General features: G+C 51.5%; 1 protein-coding gene and 4 pseudogenes across 1 annotated transcript; 4 read left to right on the plus strand and 1 right to left on the minus strand.

Annotated features, from left to right (window-relative positions):
* The first annotated feature begins 2,346 nt into the window (after nt 1-2,346).
* Nucleotides 2,347-3,394, plus strand: LOC119712143 (annotated as a pseudogene).
* Nucleotides 3,395-6,675: 3,281 nt separating this feature from the next.
* On the plus strand, nt 6,676-7,523 carry LOC119712156 (annotated as a pseudogene).
* Nucleotides 7,524-11,014: 3,491 nt separating this feature from the next.
* LOC119712155 lies at nt 11,015-11,785 on the plus strand (annotated as a pseudogene).
* Nucleotides 11,786-15,341: 3,556 nt separating this feature from the next.
* Nucleotides 15,342-16,120, plus strand: LOC119712141 (annotated as a pseudogene).
* A 4,194-nt stretch (nt 16,121-20,314) lies between these two features.
* Nucleotides 20,315-21,134, minus strand: LOC119712150 (feather keratin Cos1-1/Cos1-3/Cos2-1-like). The gene is made up of 2 exons (XM_038163062.1): nt 21,125-21,134; nt 20,315-20,824 (listed from the first exon to the last, which is right to left on the minus strand). Exon 2 carries the CDS (start codon nt 20,801-20,803, stop codon nt 20,495-20,497), a length of 309 nt encoding a protein of 102 aa, XP_038018990.1. The 5' UTR covers nt 20,804-20,824; nt 21,125-21,134; the 3' UTR covers nt 20,315-20,494.
* Between the last annotated feature and the right edge of the window lie 1,668 nt (nt 21,135-22,802).

Raw genomic sequence — 22,802 nt, forward strand, 5'->3', positions numbered from 1 at the left:
CAAGGCCACTCTCTTGGTTTGAAAGACAGGTGTCTGCTAAGGAACACAAGAAACTCCCTTGGAAGGGAAAATGTAAACCCCTTCCCTCCGAATTATTGTAATTTTGAAATTCAGTGGCTTTCAGGGAAATATATCAGACTAGGAAGAGCAATTCTTGACTAGTATGTATAATGAGGCAAACAAACAACAACACCGGCATGAACACCAAGTAGAACCAGACACCCAATCCGGGCCTCTCTGGGCCACGGGCACTTTCCCCTTGGTGCAGTTCCGGACACAGCCAGCAGGGGCGCTGCTGGCTCCCGGCCAGGCAGGGCAGGTGCAATGGTTCCCCCTTGGCAGCAGAGGGCGCTGTGGGGCGAGCTCGGGCATCATGCGGTAATGGCAGCTTGACCATGACGGGAAGGGTTGGAAGAAAGGCATGGCTTTACAAAGCCTGAGGGACAGCTGATCCCACTGCCCCAGCTGGATTCTCGGGTGGAACAAGCGGGAAAGGCAGGAACAAGGAAAACCCCAGGGGGGTGGACGAGATCTAACAGAAGCTCTGCAGCTGTAGCTGCGGGGATGTCTCTACAGGCAGGGGCTGCGGGGCTGACCCAGGGCAGTGCCAAAGAAGCAGCAGGGGTCTCCGCAGTGGCAGCACAGCTCCAAGCAGGGCACAGAAGGGTGGGGTGGGGATTCCGAGCACCTGGACATATGGTGAAATTTCCCTCTTTCAGTGATGTAGAGTGTTAAGAAAGTCACAGTGAACACCGGCTGTTACGTGCAGAGCTCCACTCATGGTAGAAGAAAGGCAGCAGGGGACGAACCACACAGTGGTGACGTATCATCCCTGCAGCGCTGCAGCCTCTCTCCCCTCTGAAATCTGAGAGAGAAAGAGAGCCAGGGGCTGCAACCAGCCCCATTTTCCCAGGCCAAATACCTCGCAATCGCTGGCCTCAGGAGAAGGCCACAGAAAGTGGAAATGCAGCCAAGTGCCCTTCTCACCTGACTATGGGCACTTCGATTGTCTTTCTTGAGTACCCAGTCGTCAATATTGCTCTGTAAATAATGGGACAAAATTCCTGCAGGAAAAAAGAATCAAGAGGAAAGAACCTAACCCTCAAGTGCCTCTAAAGGGAAGGGAGCAGCACTCAGCTATGCTATGTGGGTAGAGCCAACTGTCCTATATATCATAGCAGAGCAACACCTCAATATGGGTTCCTTCAGTCCAAGACGCAGCTGCTGGGGGGGCTCAGCCCTGCTCACTCAGCACCTGGCTGCTGAGATGTGCAAGTGCATCTGACATTGGCCTGGACAGGAAGAGCCTGGGTCCCACCCTGGCCACCAGCAACGTTCCACCAGAGGGGGATCCACTGAATGATAACAACCTGCAGAAGTGGGCACGCTGCCTTGGTGTTTCTCCCTCTCCATAAAACAAGAAATGGAAAGGAGAGTGCTGGAGGCAGAAGCTGATGTCAGTGCTAGTTCTCTGCCAGCTTGAAGCCATGACCCTTCCAGCGGTAGATTGCATACAAAGTGCCCATTCCTGATGCCAAAGGAAACGTGTTTCTCTCGTGCGACCATGAACACTCCAGGGAAGAGTCCTGCTGCTCTGACCTGCACATGCCCTCAGGAGGCGCATCCAAGCACAGAATGATACATGTGCGCTCAAACACACCAGCACGGAAGAATGCAAAGATGGGTATGGTCACACAGAGTCAGCAAAGACTCAAGAACAGACAGAAAAGATGTGCAGTTCTGGGAACTCTGCTGACAAGATACTGGGGACGAGTGAGGAAGAAAATTACTCAGCTATCCTTGACAAGGACCAGGCCTCAGAAACCTCCTGATATTCCCAGAGGACTCACAGAGAGTGCACCGAAAGAAGATGTGCCAAATGAGGCCAACACAATTTTTTCTCTGGGCACTGTTTGAGGAGCAACAGGGCGCAAACCTCCCAGCAGATGCAGACCTGTGTGCAACAGTGAGTGACCATCATGGAGAGGAGGGAAAAGCAAGAGAAAATGATGTGTCATGACCCCTCACATGGCAGTCCTTGGGCACGTGCGTAAGAAGCACGAGACTGACGCCCATTTCCTGACAATTTAGACAAAACCAAACCCACAGGAATGACACAGGAGAACATATTTGTCCACAGAGGATAGTGCCAGCTGATGGTCTGAGCATTCTAAATGCACTCAGCCTTGGTTTTGCCCAGGAAATCCTTGAATCTCTCATCCCAGCACTTAGAGAAATGACCCTTCATGTAGGAAAGCACCGAGAATTAGCCAGGAAATGAAAAGGCAGCAGTGCAGGAAACCATGACACAGCCCCTACCATTAACTGGGATGGTGCACAATTGACATGAGCTGGTCAGAAAATTAGGACTTCCACAAAGCTGCCTCTGGGCCTGAGGCAGGGCAGGACTGCTATAAAAGGCAGCCCAAGTCTCTGCTCTCTCATCCACTTCTCTCACCTCCTCCTCCTCCTCAGGAATCAGGTGAGTGCGAAGCCTCTTCTCCTCCTGCTGCTGCTGCTTCAAGGCCAGCTCTTGCCTGGCTGGAGGTCTCAGCTGACAGGGGCTGTCATAGCACCAGGCCGGGAGCAGCTTGTGCTGGGAGAGGGCAGGGGAGAGAGGGTCTTGTGCAGACAGAGAGAGGCTGGCACTTGGCTGAGGTGCCTCCTGGGCTTAGAGCTGGGCACTGCAATGTGGGCCAGGAGGTGCCTTGGCTGCAGGGTGTTTGGGTGCAGTGCTGCTTCTCATGTGTCCTCACTTTGTGCTTCTCCCTGCCCTCTGTGCCAGGTGCACCTGTGAGCCCCAGCCATGTCCTGCTGCCCCAAGTCCTGCGACCCTTGCTGCCAGCCCTGCGGCCCCTGCCCGCTGGCCAGCAGCTGCAATGAGTGCTGTGTCAGGCAGTGCCAGAGCTCCCACGTTGTCATTGAGCCGCCTGCTGTGCTGGTGACCCTGCCCGGCCCCATCCTCAGCTCCTCCCCACAGAACACCGCCGTGGGATCCTCCACCTCTGCTGCTGTTGGCAACATCCTCAGCTGTGGCGGAGTGCCCATCAGCTCTGGGGGCTTTGACATCTCCTGCATCACCAACTGCTATGGTGGCAGCAGATGCCGTCCCTGCTAAAGATGCTGCTGGCAATATCCTCGGGCAAGAACGCCCAAGGCTTCAAAGCCTGGTGTTGGGCAGGAAATAGAGCTTCAGAAAATTGTATTTAGAGCTTTGCACCATTGCTTCCCGGTTCTGTTCTCCTCTCCTTTTCTGTCTCTCACTCCACAAGGCAGTCAAGTGTGAACCAGCCGTCCTTCCTTTCTCTGCAGAGCAGTGCAAAGAACACCACATGGGAGCTCCATCTTAGTGGCTGCTCCTGGTGCTCTCTGTGAGCCATCTCCTTTTCTTCTTTAAAACTATTAAAATTGTGTTGCATTCAAACCTTGGCCTCTGAGTCGTCTGTTCTTCTGGGGCAACTCCTCCCGGCTGCTCAGGAAAAAGATGGAGAAAGCAACGTGTGGGGCTCGCCATAGTGGATTTTATTTTCCTCCATTTTCTCTTGGAGCTGATGAAGAACATCCCTGGCTGGTTGCCAGCTAAAGGCCATCATGGAGACTTTAGCTCTAAAGGAGTGGGGATAGGGAACAACAATGCCTGGGGACAGCCCACAACTCATCTCGTCCTGTCCTTCCTTCATTCCTTGGCCTGGGGCCTGTGGCCAGCACACCTGGGAACAAGGACATGAGATCCAAACCTCACACAGTCCCTCAGCACTCAGCAGGGCCCAGCTGCTGGCCAGACATGCAGGGCTGAGGGGATTCACAAGTAAGGATTGGTAACCAAATACCTCCAATATTGCCTTTTCTTCTACACAAGCAGACTGCACATCACAGACAGCAGAGCTACCCCAGCTTTCTCCAAAATCCCTGCAAGGTCCCAGGGCTGCATGCATGCACAAACTTTATGATGTCCTCTCATGTTCTGCCTCAAGCTTCTGTCTTCCATGTGGCTGGAGTCAAAGGCCAAAGACAAGTCAGGGAGTCACAGAGACCAGGTCAGGATGAGGATTCATGACACTATTCAAGCTTCAACAATATCCAGTGATCACCAGCTATGTTTGCAGAGGGAAGGAAAGTCCCAAGTCAAGCTGGCAAGTCACACATGTGTCAGAGTCCAAGCTGAGCTTGGTGAGCTCCATGGCCAGATACAGGCACAGATGTGTCACAGCTGGAGCTTTGACTTTCTTCAGGCCCAAGTATTAGAATTTTGCCTTGAGACCTCCGCCTGTGGGAACATAAGTTGGACCTGACTGGGCTCAAGCCTCCAGGCAGTACCATCTGCCAAGGTTCCCAGCAAGGCCACTCTCTTGGTTTGAAAGACAGGTGTCTGCTAAGGAACACAAGACCCTCCCTTGGAAGGGAAAATATAAACCCCTTACTTCTGAACTATTAAAACTTTGAAATTCAGTGGCTTTCAGGGAAACATATCAGACTAGGAAGAGCAATTCTTGACTAGTATGTATAATGAGGCAAACCAACAACAACACCGGCATGAACACCAAGCAGAACCAGACACCCAATCCGGGCCTCTCTGGGCCACTGGCACTTTCCCCTTGGTGCAGTTCCGCTCAAAGCCAGCAGGGGCGCTGCTGGCTCCCGGCCGGGCAGGGTGGGTGCAATGGTTCGCCCTTGGCAACAGAGGGCGATGTGGGGCGAGCTCGGGCGTCAAGCGGTAATGGCAGCTTGACCGAGACGGGAAGGGATGGAAGAAAGGCATGGCTTTACAAAGCCTGAGGGACAGCTGATCCCACTGCCCCAGCTGGATTCTCGGGTGGAACAAGCGGGAAAGGCAGGAACAAGGAAAAACCCCAGGAGGGTGGACGAGATCTAACAGAAGCTCTGCAGCTGTAGTTGCGGGATTTCTCTACAGGCAGGGGCTGCGGGGCTGACCCAGGGCAGTGCCAAAGAAGCAGCAAGGTCCCCGCAGTGGCAGCCCAGCTCCATGCAGGGCAAGGAAAGGTGGGGTGGGGATTCTGAGCACCTGGACATATGGTGAAATGTCCCTCTTTTAGTAAGGCAGACTGCTAAGAAGGTCCCTGAGCAACACCAGCTCCTACAAACAGAGCCCCACTCACAGTAGAAGAAAGGTAGCAGGAGACGGAACCCCCAGAGTAGTGACAAATTCTCCGGACAGCGCTGCAGCCTCTCTCTCCTCCGAAAGCTAGGAGAGAAAGAGAGCCAGGGGCTGCACCCAATCCCATTTTCCCAGACCAAATACCTCGCAATCTCTGGCCTCCAGGAGAAGGCCTCAGATAAGGGAAGCACAGCCTGATGCTCTCCTTCCCTGAGCTTGGCACTTCGATTGTCTTTCTTGAGTAACCAGACGTCAATATTGCTCTGTAAATAACGGGACCGAAATCCTGCAAGAAAAAGAATCAAGAGGGAAGAATCTAAGCCTCAAGTGCCTCTAAAGCGAAGGGAGCAGCACTCAGCTATGCTATGTGGGTAGAGCCAACTGTCCTATATATCATAGTAGAGCAACACCTCAATATGGGTTCCTTCAGTCCAAGACGCAGCTGCTGGGGGGGCTCAGCCCTGCTCACTCAGCACCTGGCTGCTGAGATGTGCAAGTGCATCTGGCATTGGCCTGGAGAGGAAGAGCCTGGGTCCCACCCTGTCCATCAGCAATGTTCCACCAGAGGGGGATCCACTGAATGATAACAACCTGCAGAAGTGGGCACGCTACCTTGGTGTTTCTCCCTCTCCATAAAGCAAGAAATGGAAAGGAGAGTGCTGGAGGCAGAAGCTGATGTCAATGCTAGTTCTCTGCCAGCTTGAAGCCATGACCCTTCCAGCGGTAGATTGCATACAAAGTGCCATTCCTGATGCCAAAGGAAACGTGTTTCTCTCTGTGACCATGAACACTCCAGGGAAGAGTCCTGCTGCTCTGACCTGCACATGCCCTCAGGAGGCGCATCCAAGCACAGAATGATACATGTGCGCTCAAACACACCAGCAAGGAAGAATGCAAAGATGGGTATGGTCACACAGAGTCAGCAAAGAGTCAAGAACAGACAGAAAAGATGTGCAGTTCTGGGAACTCTGCTGACGAGATACTGGGGACGAGTGAGGAAGAAAATTACTCAGCTATCCTTGCCAAGGACCAGGCCCCAGAAATCTCCCGATATTCCCAGAGGACTCACAGAGAGTGCACCGAAAGAAGATGTGCCAAATGAGGCCAACACAATTTTTTCTCTGGGCACTGTTTGAGGAGCAACAGGGCGCAAACCTCCCAGCAGATGCAAGCCAGTGTGCAACAGTGAGTGACCATCATGGAGAGGAGGGAAAAGCAAGCGAAAATGATGTGTCATGACCCCTCACATTGCAGTTCTTGGGCACGTGCGTAAGAAGCACGAGACTGATGCCAATTTCCTGACAATTTAGACAAAACCAAACCCACAGGAATGACACAGGAGAACATACTTGTCTACAGAGAATGCTGCCAGGTGATGGTCTGAGCATTCCAAATGCACTCAGCCTTGGTTTTGCCCAGGAAATCCTTGAATCTCTCATCCCAGCACTTAGAGAAATGACCCTTCATGTAGGAAAGCACCGAGAAATAGCCAGGAAATGAAAAGGCTGCTGTGCAGGAAACCAGGACACAGCCCCTACCATTAACTGGGATGGTTCACATTTGACATGAGCTGGTCAGAAAATTAGGACTTCCACAAAGCTGCCTCTGGGCCTGAGGCAAGGCAGGACTGCTATAAAAGGCAGCCCAAGTCTCTGCTCTCTCATCCACTTCTCTCACCTCCTCCTCCTCAGGAATCAGGTGAGTGCGAAGCCTCTTCTCCTCTTCCTCCTGCTGTTGCTGCTTCAAGGCCAGCTCTTGCCTGGCTGAAGGTCTCAGCTGACAGGGGCTGTCATAGCACCAGGCCGGGAGCAGCTTGTGCTGAGAGAGGGCAGGGCAGAGAAGGTCTTGTGCAGACAGAGAGAGGCTGGCACTTGGCTGAGGTGGCTCCTGAGCTGGGCACTGCAATGTGGGACAGGAGGTGCCTTGGCTGCAGGGTGTTTGGGTGCAGTGCTGCTTCTCATGTGTCCTCACTTTGTGCTTCTCCCTGCCCTCTGTTCCAGCTGCACCTGTGAGCCCCAGCCATGTCCTGCTGCCCCAAGTCCTGCGACCCTTGCTGCCAGCCCTGCGGCCCCTGCCCGCTGGCCAGCAGCTGCAATGAGTGCTGTGTCAGGCAGTGCCAGAGCTCCCACGTTGTCATTGAGCCGCCTGCTGTGCTGGTGACCCTGCCCGGGCCCATCCTCAGCTCCTCCCCACAGAACACCGCCGTGGGATCCTCCACCTCTGCTGCTGTTGGCAACATCCTCAGCTGTGGCGGAGTGCCCATCAGCTCTGGGGGCTTTGACATCTCCTGCATCACCAACTGCTATGGTGGCAGCAGATGCCGTCCCTGCTAAAGCTGCTGCTGGCAATGTCTTCCGGCAAGAACGCCCAAGGCATTAAAGCCTGGTTTTAGGCAGGAAATAGGGCTTCAGAAAATTGTATTTAGAGCTTTGCACCATCACTTCCTTGTTCTATTCTCCTCTCCTTTTCTGTCTCTCACTCCACAAGGCAGTCAAGTGTGAACCAGCCGTCCTTCCTTCCTCTGCAGAGCAGAGCAAAGAACACCACATGGGAGCTCCATCATAGTGGCTGCTCCTGGTGCTCTCTGTGAGCCATCTCCTTTTCCTCTTTAAACCTATTAAAATTGTGTTGCATTCGAGCCTCAGCCTCTGTGTCGTCTGTTTTTCTGGGGCAACTCCTCCAGTCTGCTCAGGAAAAAGGTGGAGAAAGGAATGTCTGGGGCTCGCCATAGTGGATTTTATTTTCCACCTTTTTCTCTTGGAGCTGATGAAGAACATCCCTGGCTGGTTGCCAGCCACAGGCCATCATGGAGACTTTAGCTCTAAAGGAGTGGGGATGGGAAACAACAATGCCTGGGCACAGCCCACAACTCATCTCCTCCTGTCCTTCCTTCATTCCTTGGCCTGGGGCCTATGGCCAGCACACCTGTGAACAAGGAGATGAGATCCAAACCTCACACAGGCCCTCAGCACTCAGCAGGGCCCAGCTGCTGTCCAGACATGCAGGGCTGAGGGGATTCACAAGTAAGGATTGGTAACCAAATACCTCCAATATTGCCTTTTCTTCTACACAAGCACTGCACATCACAGACAGCAGAGCTACCCCAGCTTTCTCCAAAATCCCTGCAAGGTCCCAGGGCTGCATGCATGCACAAACTTTATGATGACCTGCTCATGTTCTGCCTTGAGCTTCTGTCTTCCATGTGGCTGGAGTCAAAGGCCAAAGACAAGTCAGGGAGTCACAGAGACCAGGTCAGGATGAGGATTCATGACATTATTCAAGCTTCAACAATATCCAGTGATCACCAGCAGTGTTTGCAGAGGGAAGGAATGTCCCAAGTCAAGCTGGCAAGTCACACATATGTCAGAGTCCAAGCTGAGCTTGGTGCGGTCCATGGCCAGATACAGATGTGGCACAGATGTGCCACAGCTGGAGCTGTGACTCTCTTCAGGGCCAAGTACTTGAATTTTGCCTTGAGACCTCCGCCTGTGGGAACATAAGTTGGACCTGACTGGGCTCAAGCCTCCTGGCAGCACCATCTGCCAAGGCTCCCAGCAAGGCCACTCTCTTGGTTTGAAAGACAGGTGTCTGCTATGGAACACAAGAAACTCCCTTGGAAGGGAAAATGTAAACCCCTTCCCTCCGAATTATTGTAATTTTGAAATTCAGTGGCTTTCAGGGAAATATATCAGACTAGGAAGAGCAATTCTTGACTAGTATGTATAATGAGGCAAACAAACAACAACACCGGCATGAACACCAAGCAGAACCAGACACCCAATCCGGGCCTCTCTGGGCCACGGGCACTTTCCCCTTGGTGCAGTTCCGGACACAGCCAGCAGGGGCGCTGCTGGCTCCCGGCCAGGCAGGGCAGGTGCAATGGTTCCCCCTTGGCAGCATAGGGCGCTGTGGGGCGAGCTCGGGCATCATGCGGTAATGGCAGCTTGACCGAGACGGGAAGGGTTGGAAGAAAGGCATGGCTTTACAAAGCCTGAGGGACAGCTGATCCCAATGCCCCAGCTGGATTCTCGGGTGGAACAAGCGGGAAAGGCAGGAACAAGGAAAACCCCAGGGGGGTGGACGAGATCTAACAGAAGCTCTGCAGCTGTAGCTGCGGGGATGTCTCTACAGGCAGGGGCTGCGGGGCTGACCCAGGGCAGTGCCAAAGAAGCAGCAGGGGTCTCCGCAGTGGCAGCCCAGCTCCAAGCAGGGCACAGAAGGGTGGGGTGGGGATTCCGAGCACCTGGACATATGGTGAAATTTCCCTCTTTCAGTGAGGTAGAGTGTTAAGAAAGTCACAGTGAAACACCGGCTGATACGTGCAGAGCTCCACTCATGGTAGAAGAAAGGCAGCAGGGGACGGAACCACACAGTGGTGACGTATCATCCCTGCAGCGCTGCAGCCTCTCTCCCCTCTGAAATCTGAGAGAGAAAGAGAGCCAGGGGCTGCAACCAGCCCCATTTTCCCAGGCCAAATACCTCGCAATCGCTGGCCTCCAGGAGAAGGCCACAGAAAGTGGAAATGCAGCCAAGTGCCCTTCTCACCTGACTATGGGCACTTCGATTGTCTTTCTTGAGTACCCAGTCGTCAATATTGCTCTGTAAATAATGGGACAAAATTCCTGCAGGAAAAAGAATCAAGAGGAAAGAACCTAACCCTCAAGTGCCTCTAAAGGGAAGGGAGCAGCACTCAGCTATGCTATGTGGGTAGAGCCAACTGTCCTATATATCATAGCAGAGCAACACCTCAATATGGGTTCCTTCAGTCCAAGACGCAGCTGCTGGGGGGGCTCAGCCCTGCTCACTCAGCACCTGGCTGCTGAGATGTGCAAGTGCATCTGACATTGGCCTGGACAGGAAGAGCCTGGGTCCCACCCTGGCCACCAGCAACGTTCCACCAGAGGGGGATCCACTGAATGATAACAACCTGCAGAAGTGGGCACGCTGCCTTGGTGTTTCTCCCTCTCCATAAAGCAAGAAATGGAAAGGAGAGTGCTGGAGGCAGAAGCTGATGTCAGTGCTAGTTCTCTGCCAGCTTGAAGCCATGACCCTTCCAGCGGTAGATTGCATACAAAGTGCCATTCCTGATGCCAAAGGAAACGTGTTTCTCTCTGCGACCATGAACACTCCAGGGAAGAGTCCTGCTGCTCTGACCTGCACATGCCCTCAGGAGGCGCATCCAAGCACAGAATGATACATGTGCGCTCAAACACACCAGCACGGAAGAATGCAAAGATGGGTATGGTCACACAGAGTCAGCAAAGAGACAAGAACAGACAGGAAAGATGTGCAGTTCTGGGAACTCTGCTGACGAGATACTGGGGACGAGTGAGGAAGAAAATTACTCAGCTATCCTTGCCAAGGACCAGGCCCCAGAAACCTCCCGATATTCCCAGAGGACTCACAGAGAGTGCACCGAAAGAAGATGTGCCAAATGAGGCCAACACAATTTTTTCTCTGGGCACTGTTTGAGGAGCAACAGGGCGCAAACCTCCCAGCAGATGCAAGCCAGTGTGCAACAGTGAGTGACCATCATGGAGAGGAGGGAAAAGCAAGAGAAAATGATGTGTCATGACCCCTCACATGGCAGTCCTTGGGCACGTGCGTAAGAAGCACGAGACTGATGCCCATTTCCTGACAATTTAGACAAAACCAAACCCACAGGAATGACACAGGAGAACATACTTGTCTACAGAGAATGCTGCCAGCTGATGGTCTGAGCATTCCAAATGCACTCAGCCTTGGTTTTGCCCAGGAAATCCTTGAATCTCTCATCCCAGCACTTAGAGAAATGACCCTTCATGTAGGAAAGCACCGAGAAATAGCCAGGAAATGAAAAGGCAGCAGTGCAGGAAACCAGGACACAGCCCCTACCATTAACTGGGATGGTGCACATTTGACATGAGCTGGTCAGAAAATTAGGACTTCCACAAAGCTGCCTCTGGGCCTGAGGCAAGGCAGGACTGCTATAAAAGGCAGCCCAAGTCTCTGCTCTCTCATCCACTTCTCTCACCTCCTCCTCCTCAGGAATCAGGTGAGTGCGAAGCCTCTTCTCCTCTTCCTCCTGCTGTTGCTGCTTCAAGGCCAGCTCTTGCCTGGCTGAAGGTCTCAGCTGACAGGGGCTGTCATAGCACCAGGCCGGGAGCAGCTTGTGCTGGGAGAGGGCAGGGCAGAGAAGGTCTTGTGCAGACAGAGAGAGGCTGGCACTTGGCTGAGGTGGCTCCTGAGCTGGGCACTGCAATGTGGGCCAGGAGGTGCCTTGGCTGCAGGGTGTTTGGGTGCAGTGCTGCTTCTCATGTGTCCTCACTTTGTGCTTCTCCCTGCCCTCTGTGCCAGGTGCACCTGTGAGCCCCAGCCATGTCCTGCTGCCCCAAGTCCTGCGACCCTTGCTGCCAGCCCTGCGGCCCCTGCCCGCTGGCCAGCAGCTGCAATGAGTGCTGTGTCAGGCAGTGCCAGAGCTCCCACGTTGTCATTGAGCCGCCTGCTGTGCTGGTGACCCTGCCCGGGCCCATCCTCAGCTCCTCCCCACAGAACACCGCCGTGGGATCCTCTACCTCTGCTGCTGTTGGCAACATCCTCAGCTGTGGCGGAGTGCCCATCAGCTCTGGGGGCTTTGACATCTCCTGCATCACCAACTGCTATGGTGGCAGCAGATGCCGTCCCTGCTAAAGATGTGCTGGCAATGTCTTCCGGCAAGAACGCCCAAGGCTTCAAAGCCTGGTTTTAGGCAGGAAATAGGGCTTCAGAAAATTGTATTTAGAGCTTTGCACCATCACTTCCTTGTTCTATTCTCCTCTCCTTTTCTGTCTCTCACTCCACAAGGCAGTCAAGTGTGAACCAGCCGTCCTTCCTTCCTCTGCAGAGCAGAGCAAAGAACACCACATGGGAGCTCCATCTTAGTGGCTGCTCCTGGTGCTCTCTGTGAGCCATCTCCTTTTCTTCTTTAAACCTATTAAAATTGTGTTGCATTCGAGCCTCAGCCTCTGTGTCGTCTGTTTTTCTGGGGCAACTCCTCCAGTCGGCTCAGGGAAAAGGTGGAAAAAGCAATGTCTGGTGCTCGCCATAGTGGATTTTATTTTCCACCTTTTTCTCTTAGAGCTGATGAAGAACATCCCTGGCTGGTTGCCAGCTAAAGGCCATCATGGAGACTTTAGCTCTAAAGGAGTGGGGATGGGAAACAACAATGCCTGGGCACAGCCCACAACTCATCTCGTCCTGTCCTTCCTTCATTCCTTGGCCTGGGGCCTGTGGCCAGCACACCTGGGAACAAGGAGATGAGATACAAACCTCACACAGGCCCTCAGCACTCAGCAGGGCCCAGCTGCTGGCCAGACATGCAGGGCTGAGGGGATTCACAAGTAAGGATTGGTAACCAAATACCTCCAATATTGCCTTTTCTTCTACACAAGCACTGCACATCACAGACAGCAGAGCTACCCCAGCTTTCTCCAAAATCCCTGCAAGGTCCCAGGGCTGCATGCATGCACAAACTTTATGATGACCTGCTCATGTTCTGCCTTGAGCTTCTGTCTTCCATGTGGCTGGAGTCAAAGGCCAAAGACAAGTCAGGGAGTCACAGAGACCAGGTCAGGATGAGGATTCATGACACTATTCAAGCTTCAACAATATCCAGTGATCACCAGCAGTGTTTGCAGAGGGAAGGAATGTCCCAAGTCAAGCTGGCAAGTCACACATATGTCAGAGTCCAAGCTGAGCTTGGTGCGGTCCATGGCCAGATACAGGCACAGATGTGTCACAGCTGGAGCTGTGACTCTCTTCAGGGCCAAGTACTTGAATTTTGCCTTGAGACCTCCGCCTGTGGGAACATAAGTTGGACCTGACTGGGCTCAAGCCTCCTGGCAGCACCATCTGCCAAGGCTCCCAGCAAGGCCACTCTCTTGGTTTGAAAGACAGGTGTCTGCTAAGGAACACAAGAAACTCCCTTGGAAGGGAAAATGTAAACCCCTTCCCTCCGAATTATTGTAATTTTGAAATTCAGTGGCATTCAGGGAAATATATCAGACTAGGAAGAGCAATTCTTGACTAGTATGTATAATGAGGCAAACAAACAACAACACCGGCATGAACACCAAGCAGAACCAGACACCCAATCCGGGCCTCTCTGGGCCACGGGCACTTTCCCCTTGGTGCAGTTCCGGACACAGCCAGCAGGGGCGCTGCTGGCTCCCGGCCAGGCAGGGCAGGTGCAATGGTTCCCCCTTGGCAGCAGAGGGCGCTGTGGGGCGAGCTCGGGCGTCATGCGGTAATGGCAGCTTGACCGAGACGGGAAGGGTTGGAAGAAAGGCATGGCTTTACAAAGCCTGAGGGACAGCTGATCACAATGCCCCAGCTGGATTCTCGGGTGGAACAAGCGGGAAAGGCAGGAACAAGGAAAACCCCAGGGGGGTGGACGAGATCTAACAGAAGCTCTGCAGCTGTAGCTGCGGGGATGTCTCTACAGGCAGGGGCTGCGGGGCTGACCCAGGGCAGTGCCAAAGAAGCAGCAGGGGTCTCCGCAGTGGCAGCCCAGCTCCAAGCAGGGCACAGAAGGGTGGGGTGGGGATTCCGAGCACCTGGACATATGGTGAAATTTCCCTCTTTCAGTGAGGTAGAGTGTTAAGAAAGTCACAGTGCAACACCGGCTGTTACGTGCAGAGCTCCACTCATGGTAGAAGAAAGGCAGCAGGGGACGGAACCACACAGTGGTGACGTATCATCCCTGCAGTGCTGCAGCCTCTCTCCCCTCTGAAATCTGAGAGAGAAAGAAAGCCAGGGGCTGCAACCAGCCCCATTTTCCCAGGCCAAATACCTCGCAATCGCTGGCCTCCAGGAGAAGGCCACAGAAAGTGGAAATGCAGCCAAGTGCCCTTCTCACCTGACTATGGGCACTTCGATTGTCTTTCTTGAGTACCCAGTCGTCAATATTGCTCTGTAAATAATGGGACAAAATTCCTGCAGGAAAAATAATCAACAGGGAAGAATCTAATCCTCAAGTGCCTCTAAAGGGAAGGGAGCAGCACTCAGCTATGCTATGTGGGTAGAGCCAACTGTCTTATATATCATAGTAGAGCAACACCTCAATATGGGTTCCTTCAGTCCAAGACGCAGCTGCTGGGGGGGCTCAGCCCTGCTCACTCAGCACCTGGCTGCTGAGATGTGCAAGTGCATCTGACATTGGCCTGGACAGGAAGAGCCTGGGTCCCACCCTGGCCACCAGCAACGTTCCACCAGAGGGGGATCCACTGAATGATAACAACCTGCAGAAGTGGGCACGCTGCCTTGGTGTTTCTCCCTCTCCATAAAACAAGAAATGGAGAGTGCTGGAGGCAGAAGCTGATGTCAGTGCTAGTTCTCTGCCAGCTTGAAGCCATGACCCTTCCAGCGGTAGATTGCATACAAAGTGCCATTCCTGATGCCAAAGGAAACGTGTTTCTCTCTGCGACCATGAACACTCCAGGGAAGAGTCCTGCTGCTCTGACCTGCACATGCCCTCAGGAGGCGCACCCAAGCACAGAATGATACATGTGCGCTCAAACACACCAGCACGGAAGAATGCAAAGATGGGTATGGTCACACAGAGTCGGCAAAGACTCAAGAACAGAGAGAAAAGATGTGCAGTTCTGGGAACTCTGCTGACGAGATACTGGGGACGAGTGCGGAAGAAAATTACTCAGCCATCCTTGACAAGGACCAGGCCCCAGAAACCTCCTGATATTCCCAGAGGACTCACAGAGAGTGCACCGAAAGAAGATGTGCCAAATGAGGCCAACACAATTTTCCTCTGAGCACTGTTTGAGGAGCAACGGGGTCCAACCCTCCCAGCAGATGCAAGCCAGTGTGCAACAGTGGGTGACCATCATGGAGAGGAGGGAAAAGCAAGAGAAAATGATGTGTCATGACCCCTCACATGGCAGTCCTTGGGCACGTGCGTAAGAAGCACGAGACTGACGCCCATTTCCTGACAACTTGGACAAAACCAAACCCACAGGAATGACACAGGAGAACATATTTGTCCAGAGACAATGCTGCCAGGTGATGGTCTGAGCATTCTAAATGCACTCAGCCTTGGTTTTGCCCAGGAAATCCTTGAATCTCTCATCCCAGCACTTAGAGAAATGACCCTTCATGTAGGAAAGCACCAAGAATTAGCCAGGAAATGAAAAGGCTGCTGTGCAGGAAACCAGGACACAGCCCCTACCATTAACTGGGATGGTGCATATTTGACATGAGCTGGTCAGAAAATTAGGACTTCCACAAAGCTGCCTCTGGGCCTGAGGCAGGGCAGGACTGCTATAAAAGGCAGCCCAAGTCTCTGCTCTCTCATCCACTTCTCTCACCTCCTCCTCCTCTTCAGGAATCAGGTGAGTGGAAAGCCTCCTTTCCTCCTCCTCCTGCTGCTGCTGTTTCAAGAGCAGCTCTCGCCTGGCTGGAGGTCTGAGCTGAGAGGGGCTGTCATAGCGCAGGGCTGGGAGCTGCTTGTGCTGGGAGAGGGCAGGGGAGAGAAGGTCTTGTGCAGACAGAGAGAGGCTGGCACTTGGCTGAGATCGCTCCTGGGCTCCTGAGCTTGGCATTGCAATGTGGGCCAGGAGGTGCCTTGGCTGCAGGGTGTTTGGGTGCAGTGCTGCTTCTCATGTGTCCTCACTTTGTGCTTCTCCCTGCCCTCTGTGCCAGGTGCACCTGTGAGCCCAAGCCATGTCCTGCTGCCCCAAGTCCTGCGACCCTTGCTGCCAGCCCTGCGGCCCCTGCCCGCTGGCCAGCAGCTGCAATGAGTGCTGTGTCAGGCAGTGCCAGAGCTCCCACGTTGTCATTGAGCCGCCTGCTGTGCTGGTGACCCTGCCCGGGCCCATCCTCAGCTCCTTCCCACAGAACACCGCCGTGGGATCCTCCACCTCTGCTGCTGTTGGCAACATCCTCAGCTGTGGCGGAGTGCCCATCAGCTCTGGGGGCTTCGACCTCTCCTGCATCACCAACTGCTATGGTGGCAGCAGATGCCGTCCCTGCTAAAGATGTGCTGGCAACATCCTTGGGCAAGAACCTCTATGACCTCAGGACCTGCTTCTATGCGGGAGATAGAGCTTTGGGACATTGTAATTTGAATTTAAGCCATTGTCCCCTTCTTCTCCTCTCTCCCCTTCGTCTCATTCTTTTGCTATCTGTGTCTCCCCAGACCAACATGGGAGAGAGAACTTGTTTCCCTTCCTCTCCGTCTCTCTTTAGAGTGGGCAGATCGACAACCTGCAGGAACTCTACTGCATCTTACTGGTCTTCCAAGTGCTCTCTCTGAGGCACCTTCTTTTCTTCTTTAGACTTAATAAAGTCACTTTGCAACCAAGCCATGGCCTCCAAATCCTCCTTCTTTCCACGGCAACTCTTCCAGTCAAGTCAAGAAAAATGTTGGAGAAAGCAAGTGTTGTGACTCCCTGCAGTGAATTTCACTTCATGGCTTTTCTTTTGGAGCTTTCAAAATCTTCCCTGGTTACTCCACAGAGAATGGCCTTCAGGGAAACTCTGGCTTTGAAGGGTCACAGCAATAGAGATGGGAAACGAAGTTCTGGGGACAGCCCACAACCTCGCCTCTGCCTTCTCCTCCCCTTCATCATACGGTCCACAGGTCTGTGGTCAGCACAGATGGTCAAAGACAGATGATATATGCAACCCATACACTTCTTTATCACCTGGCAAGGCCTGGCTGCCTGCCAGACTTGCGAGGCTGAGATGAATCACAAGCTGATATCAATATCTGCCATATTCAGGCTATGCTGTCACAGTCCCTATTCCTGTGAACCAAACACCCCATGGGCTACTGCCTGGCTGGTCTCTTCGTCTTGCTTGGGTTGAGTTTCTTCAGTTTTGGATTCTCTTTTTGTTTTCGTTCCCTTGTCTCAGAGAGACTACAGGTATCAGTTTTGAGCGGTCTGGAGGTGAATTGCACAGGTGCTGCCTGTCACCATAGGCAGCCATGCTCCAGCAAGCTGGTCAAGATGGTTTAGCCACCACTCCAGGAAAGAAGAATACAGAAACAGAGACTCTTTCTCTTTCATGGCACCTTTTTCTTTTCTTCACCTTTTGGTGAAGGTGGGATCTTGGCTTTGAAGGTAGTTACTTTGGATTTACAACTGTAGCCACTTGTAAAGACTGCACTTCACAATTAGAAACTTTTTTTGAAATGAACTTCAAAAACTTTGCCAGCAGCGAAAAAGCGAGCAAGTTCCTGGGGTCAGACCTCCCTATGCTGCTGTGGACAGACCTGTCATTTCCCATCCACCACAAGCACAGTGCAGAGCACAGCAGCAGCACCAGGGGAGCCCCATGAATGGCAGGAGGAAGTGGCAGCAGCGCAGACTCCACGTGAGCTGGCAAGTCTTCATCAGGTACTAGAACTGCTCTACACATTCTTGCCTTTCCAGGTAGGATTTACCATTATCTTGCCCCTTTTTTCCCAGGACCACATGGTCACCTGCCATCTTGGAAGGAGAGGGTGTGATGCCGCCTTCCCCTTGTCCCTCAAACCATGCAGACACCTTGGGAAGGGTATTTCTGGAATTTCATGTCTCTCTTGGTTCCATGGGTTTTTTGAGGTTCAGCAATTTTGTATCTAGCAGTAATTTACCATTATTTTTTACCTGTTCTGTTTGTTAGTAAACTGTTATTTTTTTTCGCTTATATCTACTCGTATTTTGTTCTTTATTGGTGGAAAGGGATTGGTTAGAATTAAGGGAAGATTACTCATTTTAGAGTGCCCAGCTCTTTAAATTATCTTAAACCAAGACAACCCCCATCAGTGAAATTTTGGAAACCTTCTCTGTTTCATTTTCTTTGGGACAATTGCAAATTTTCCCTTGTAACTTAAGCAGTTCTGTTGCAGAGATAATATTACTGTGTACTCTGCCTCCTGATAAATGAATTTTGTCTTTACAAGTGGGCAGAGCTTGGGGTGAAGGGAAGTGGAGGGTTGGCTTTGCTGACTCAAACCCCTTGTCTTCGGAGTGGAGTGAAGTGATACCAAGATTAGGGAGTCCTGCCTCCCCCTCTGCCTCCTCAATTTTTACAGGTGGGTGGAGTTAAGGGTGCAGGGAGGGTTTGGTTTTACAGCATTAAACCCACAAGGGCCCAGGACAGTGACATCACAATTAAGGAGGTCTACCTTTTCCTCAGGGCTGAAAAACTCTAATTAATTCTCCACACCTTTCCCAACAGTGTTAATTTGCAGCTCCAAAGCTCTTTGGCTTTGGACAAGTTTGTTTAACTAGTTTTTCAGGTTTTGGGATAGCTTCTTCTGGGCATTCCATTCTCATCTGCCCTGAGGTGGGCTATTGTTTCAGCCCCCAAGGCTATTTGCAACTCAATCAGATCTTTCTGTTGCTGTTCCACAGCATATTTCTCTTAGAGTTCAGCCTACACTGGTATGGATACCAGGTCTTCTCCCTTGTTGGGGTTCCCCCCTCCATCTCTTGCCAAAGTTCAAGTTTTCTCTGCAACTAACTGCAGATTTTGCCAATTTTCCTTAGCCTGCATTGCTCTTTATTAAGTTGGACAATGTTTATAAGCTTTTAGCAATTCTATTAGTGGATGTGAGAAACAAGGCTCGCTCTTTAAAATTTTTTAAAGTTTAATAAGGGATAAAAGGGACAGTACCCAGTGCTGAGGTGCTTGGCAAACTGCCAGGAGCAGCTCATTAGCTTAAAACAATTTTCTTACATACTTTTTCATTACATTGGTTAAATGCATACTCATGAGGATTATACATATTCAAACATTCCTGTGGGTTTACACGTTCCAGGAATTTTTTCACCTGTCTTGACTTTTGACTTGTCTTCATGCCATCCTGTAGATGAAATTTATATATTTCATTTCTTCTCAAAGCTCCATTTCATTGTTTGACACTTTCTGATAACCTGGAGGGACAGTATTAAATCTCTCCTTGCATTTTTCCCTTGGTGTTTATTTTCCTGGTTCTTTTCACTGTTATCATTCAGATAAGACACTCCACAAGTACATTGAACCAACACAGCTCTTAACATAAATAAAGGCATTTAACATTAACACATAATCTGTTTTAATACCTTGCAAAAGCCTAAACTATATATAAGCTACATACTGCATACAAAAACTGACAGATTATACTATATTAAAGCAGTTAAAAGTAGTTACATATAGCACTATATTAAAATCGTTGTGATTAATAATAATTTGCAAAAACCAATACAAAAATGCAAAAGCCAGCGATTACATAGTTATTTATAACAGTGGAGAACAGTTCAGAGCAGTTTTTACCCAGTATTCTATGATCTTTTTGCTAAAGAATATCGGTTTCAAGCAAAAATTAATTTCTCCTTCATTCTGCAAGGAGCAGGTCTCTCTGTATAAAATACCTCTTCATCACCTCAAGAGTACCCTGCTTGCTGAGCCAATTAAAATGTAAAGCCCTCAAAATCTCGTTCAGTGTGACACTTAAAAGAGTTTTGGTTTTGGGGTTTTGGGTTTTGGTCTGGCAGACCATTTGTCCACCTGGGTCCATCAACCTTTGCCTGATACTCATGGGCACTGGTTTGGTCAAAAGGGAAGATGATGTTCAGATAACATCCACCCATAAGTGGAAGAAATGTGAACCTTTAGTAAGCAGTAAGTCATTTGCACAAAATCAACAAGAAGTCATTTACCACTGGTACCCTGAGTACTGCTGATACCAATCCCAACGTGTGAATTGTCTCAGCCCGGCATTGTCTGGACAGCAGCTTTGCCTGCCTGTGCTGAGGGAGTGCACCTCATCTGCCTGTGTTGGTCTGCTTGCCATGGAGCCTTGACTAGGTAAGGGAGTGGTGGAGAAGGAAGAGATGAGATTGTGGGCTGGTCCCAGGAATTGTTTTTCCCTTCCCCATTCCTGCCACCCTTTGGAGGGAGTCTCCCAGCCTTTGGCTACTGAGAAGCTATGGATGACTTAGTCAGCTCCAAGGGAAAAGGCACAAAGGAAAATCTACAACAAGGAATCCCACCATTTTCTTTCTCCAGCTATTTTCCCTGAGCAGACTGAAAAAGTTGTTACAGAACGAAGGAGGACTCAGAGGCACATACATTGATGCAAAAAAGCTTTATTGAATGTGGAGGAAAAAATACTCAGAGTGGCTCAGAGAGGGCATCAGCCACTAAGATGCAGTGGGGGTGTCCCTCTGCTCGGCCTGCACAGGGAGAGGAGGGCAACAGGTCTCCACCAGACTGGCATGAGGAGACATGGACAGCAAAGGAAAGAGCAAAAAGAGAGAGGAGAAGAACGGGACAATGGTTTGAAATTCTAATTACAATGTCCCAAAGCTCTATCTCCTGACTAGGACCAGATGCTGAGGTCATAGAGGTTCTTGCCCGAGGATGTTGCCAGCAGATTTAGCAGGGACGACATCTGCTGCCACCGTAGCGGCTGGTGATACAGGAGAGGTCAAAGCCTCCAGAGTTGATGGGCACTCCATCACAGCTGAGGATGTTGCCAACAGCAGCAGAGGTGGAGGATCCCACCACAGTGTTCTGTGGGAAGGAGCTGAGGATGGGGCCGGGCAGGGTCACCACCACGGGTGAGGGCTCAATGACAACGTGGGAGTCCTGGCACTGCCTGACACAGCACTCATTGCAGCTGTTGGCCAGTGGAGTGGGGCCACAGGGCTGGCAGCAAGGGTTGCATGGCTGGCAGCAGGACATGGCTCGGGCTCACAGGTACACCTAGGATGGAAGGCAGCGAGAAGCACAAAGTGAGGACACATGAGAAGCAGCACTGCACCCAAACACCCTGCAGCCAAGGCACCTCCTGGCCCACATTGCAGTGCCCAGCTCAAAGCCCAGGAGCCACCTCAGCCAAGTGCCAGCCTCTCTCTGTCTGCACAAGACCTTCTCTCCCCTGCCCTCTCCCAGCACAAGCAACTCCCAGCCCTGCGCTATGACAGCCCCTCTCAGCTGAGACCTCCAGCCAGGCAAGAGCTGGCCTTGAAGCAGCAGCAGGAGGAGAAGAGGCTTCCCACTCACCTGATTCCTGAGGAGGAGGTGAGAGAAGTGGATGAGAGAGCAGAGACTTGGGCTGCCTTTTATAGCAGTCCTGCCCTGCCTCAGGCCCAGAGGCAGCTTTGTGGAAGTCCTAATTTTCTGACCAGCTCATGTCAAATGCAAACTATCCCAGCTAATAATGGGGCTGTGTCCTGTTTTCCTGCACTGTGCCTTTTTATTTCCTAGTGCATTCCACGTGCTTTCTTTTATGCAAACTTCTGTAAGTGTCAAAATGAGAGGTTCAAGAACTTGAGGGCAGAAAGACATCAGCAGAGGCACAATGCTCAGATCAAGGGCTGGCAGCATCCCCTGTGGGCAGGTGATGTGAACCTATTTCATGCCTGTAGACTTGTTTATGGCAAAGTTGTCAGAAATTTGGCACCACTCTTGGGCTTCTCACCTTCATGCCCAAGGTCTCCATTGTTTGGGCACATGAGAGAGCTTCAGATTGCTATTTCCTTCTTCTACTTTTCTCTTTCTTTTGCTGTCTTTATCTCCCCATGCCAGTCTTGTGAGGGCATGTTGCTCTCCCTCCTTCCACAGGAGAGGCTGATGGACAACCTGCAGGATCTCCACTGCATCTTAGTGTCTGCCCCTCATATTTCCTGTAGGCAAGTATTCCAGTCTGCTCATGGAAAAAAAAAAAAAAAAAAAAAAAAAGATAGAGGAAAAAGAGGGTGGGAGCACCTGCAGTGGATTTTACTTTGTGCCCTTTCCCTTGGAGCTGATGAAGACATCCCCTGCTACTCTACAGCCAATGGCGATTAGACCACCAATCCAAAATACACTGGTAGTGGAGATAGAAAACAACAGTGATTGAGAACAGCTCACAGCTTCATCTCCTCCTTTTCCTCTGTTCTGTTGTCTGGTGTACATGGCCAGCACACAGGGACAGATATGTACCTCATACCTCCTTTAGCACATGACTAAAGGGCCCAGCTGCTGTTGTTATAGTCAGTTCTCAGATATTTCACTAGTTGGAATTGGTATCAAGCACACTCACACTATGCAAATGTTGTGATTTGACACTGGCCCAACACCAGGCACCCAGAAGAGTTGCTCACTCACCCACCTCTGCTACAGCTGGGCAGTGGAGAGGGAAAAAAATATAACAAAGGATTTATGAGTGAGATAAGAACCCAGAGAAAACACTTCAAGGGCAAAACAGGCTCAACTTAAAGTTTCAAAGTGGCTTTATTACTACCAGAATCAGAGGAGGATAATGAGAAGCAAAATAATCCCTTTATACACCTTTCCCCTCACCTCCAGACCCTCCCTCCTTCCCACTGACAGCACAGGGAGATAGGGCATGGGGGTTTTTGGGTCAGTTCATCACTGAGATTTTCTTCTGCTACTCCTGGAGAGGAGTCCTTCCCCTTTGAGGCCATGGGGCCCCTTCCACAGGAGACAGTTCTCCGTGAACTCCTCTGGCGTGGGTCCACTCTTGTGAGCAGCAGCCCTACCACAGCAGCTGCAATAGGAGTCCCTCGCACGGGCAGCCAGTCCTCCCAAAACTGCTGCAACATGGGTCTATCTTTCCACGGGGTGCACTCCTTCAAGAACAGGCTGCTCCCGCCGGAAGCAGGGCCCCCTCTCTCTGCCAGGTCTCCCACTGGATCACAGCCTCCTCCAGGCATCCACCCCTCTGGAATGGGCACCT

Source organism: Motacilla alba, chromosome 27 (assembly GCF_015832195.1).
Source record: "Motacilla alba alba isolate MOTALB_02 chromosome 27, Motacilla_alba_V1.0_pri, whole genome shotgun sequence".
NCBI lineage: Eukaryota > Metazoa > Chordata > Aves > Passeriformes > Motacillidae > Motacilla > Motacilla alba.

Coding starts and splice junctions, on each gene's coding strand:
- LOC119712150 (XM_038163062.1), bottom strand. CDS start 20,803: ATGTCCTGCTGCCAGCCATGCAACCCTTGCTGCCAGCCCTGTGGCCCC.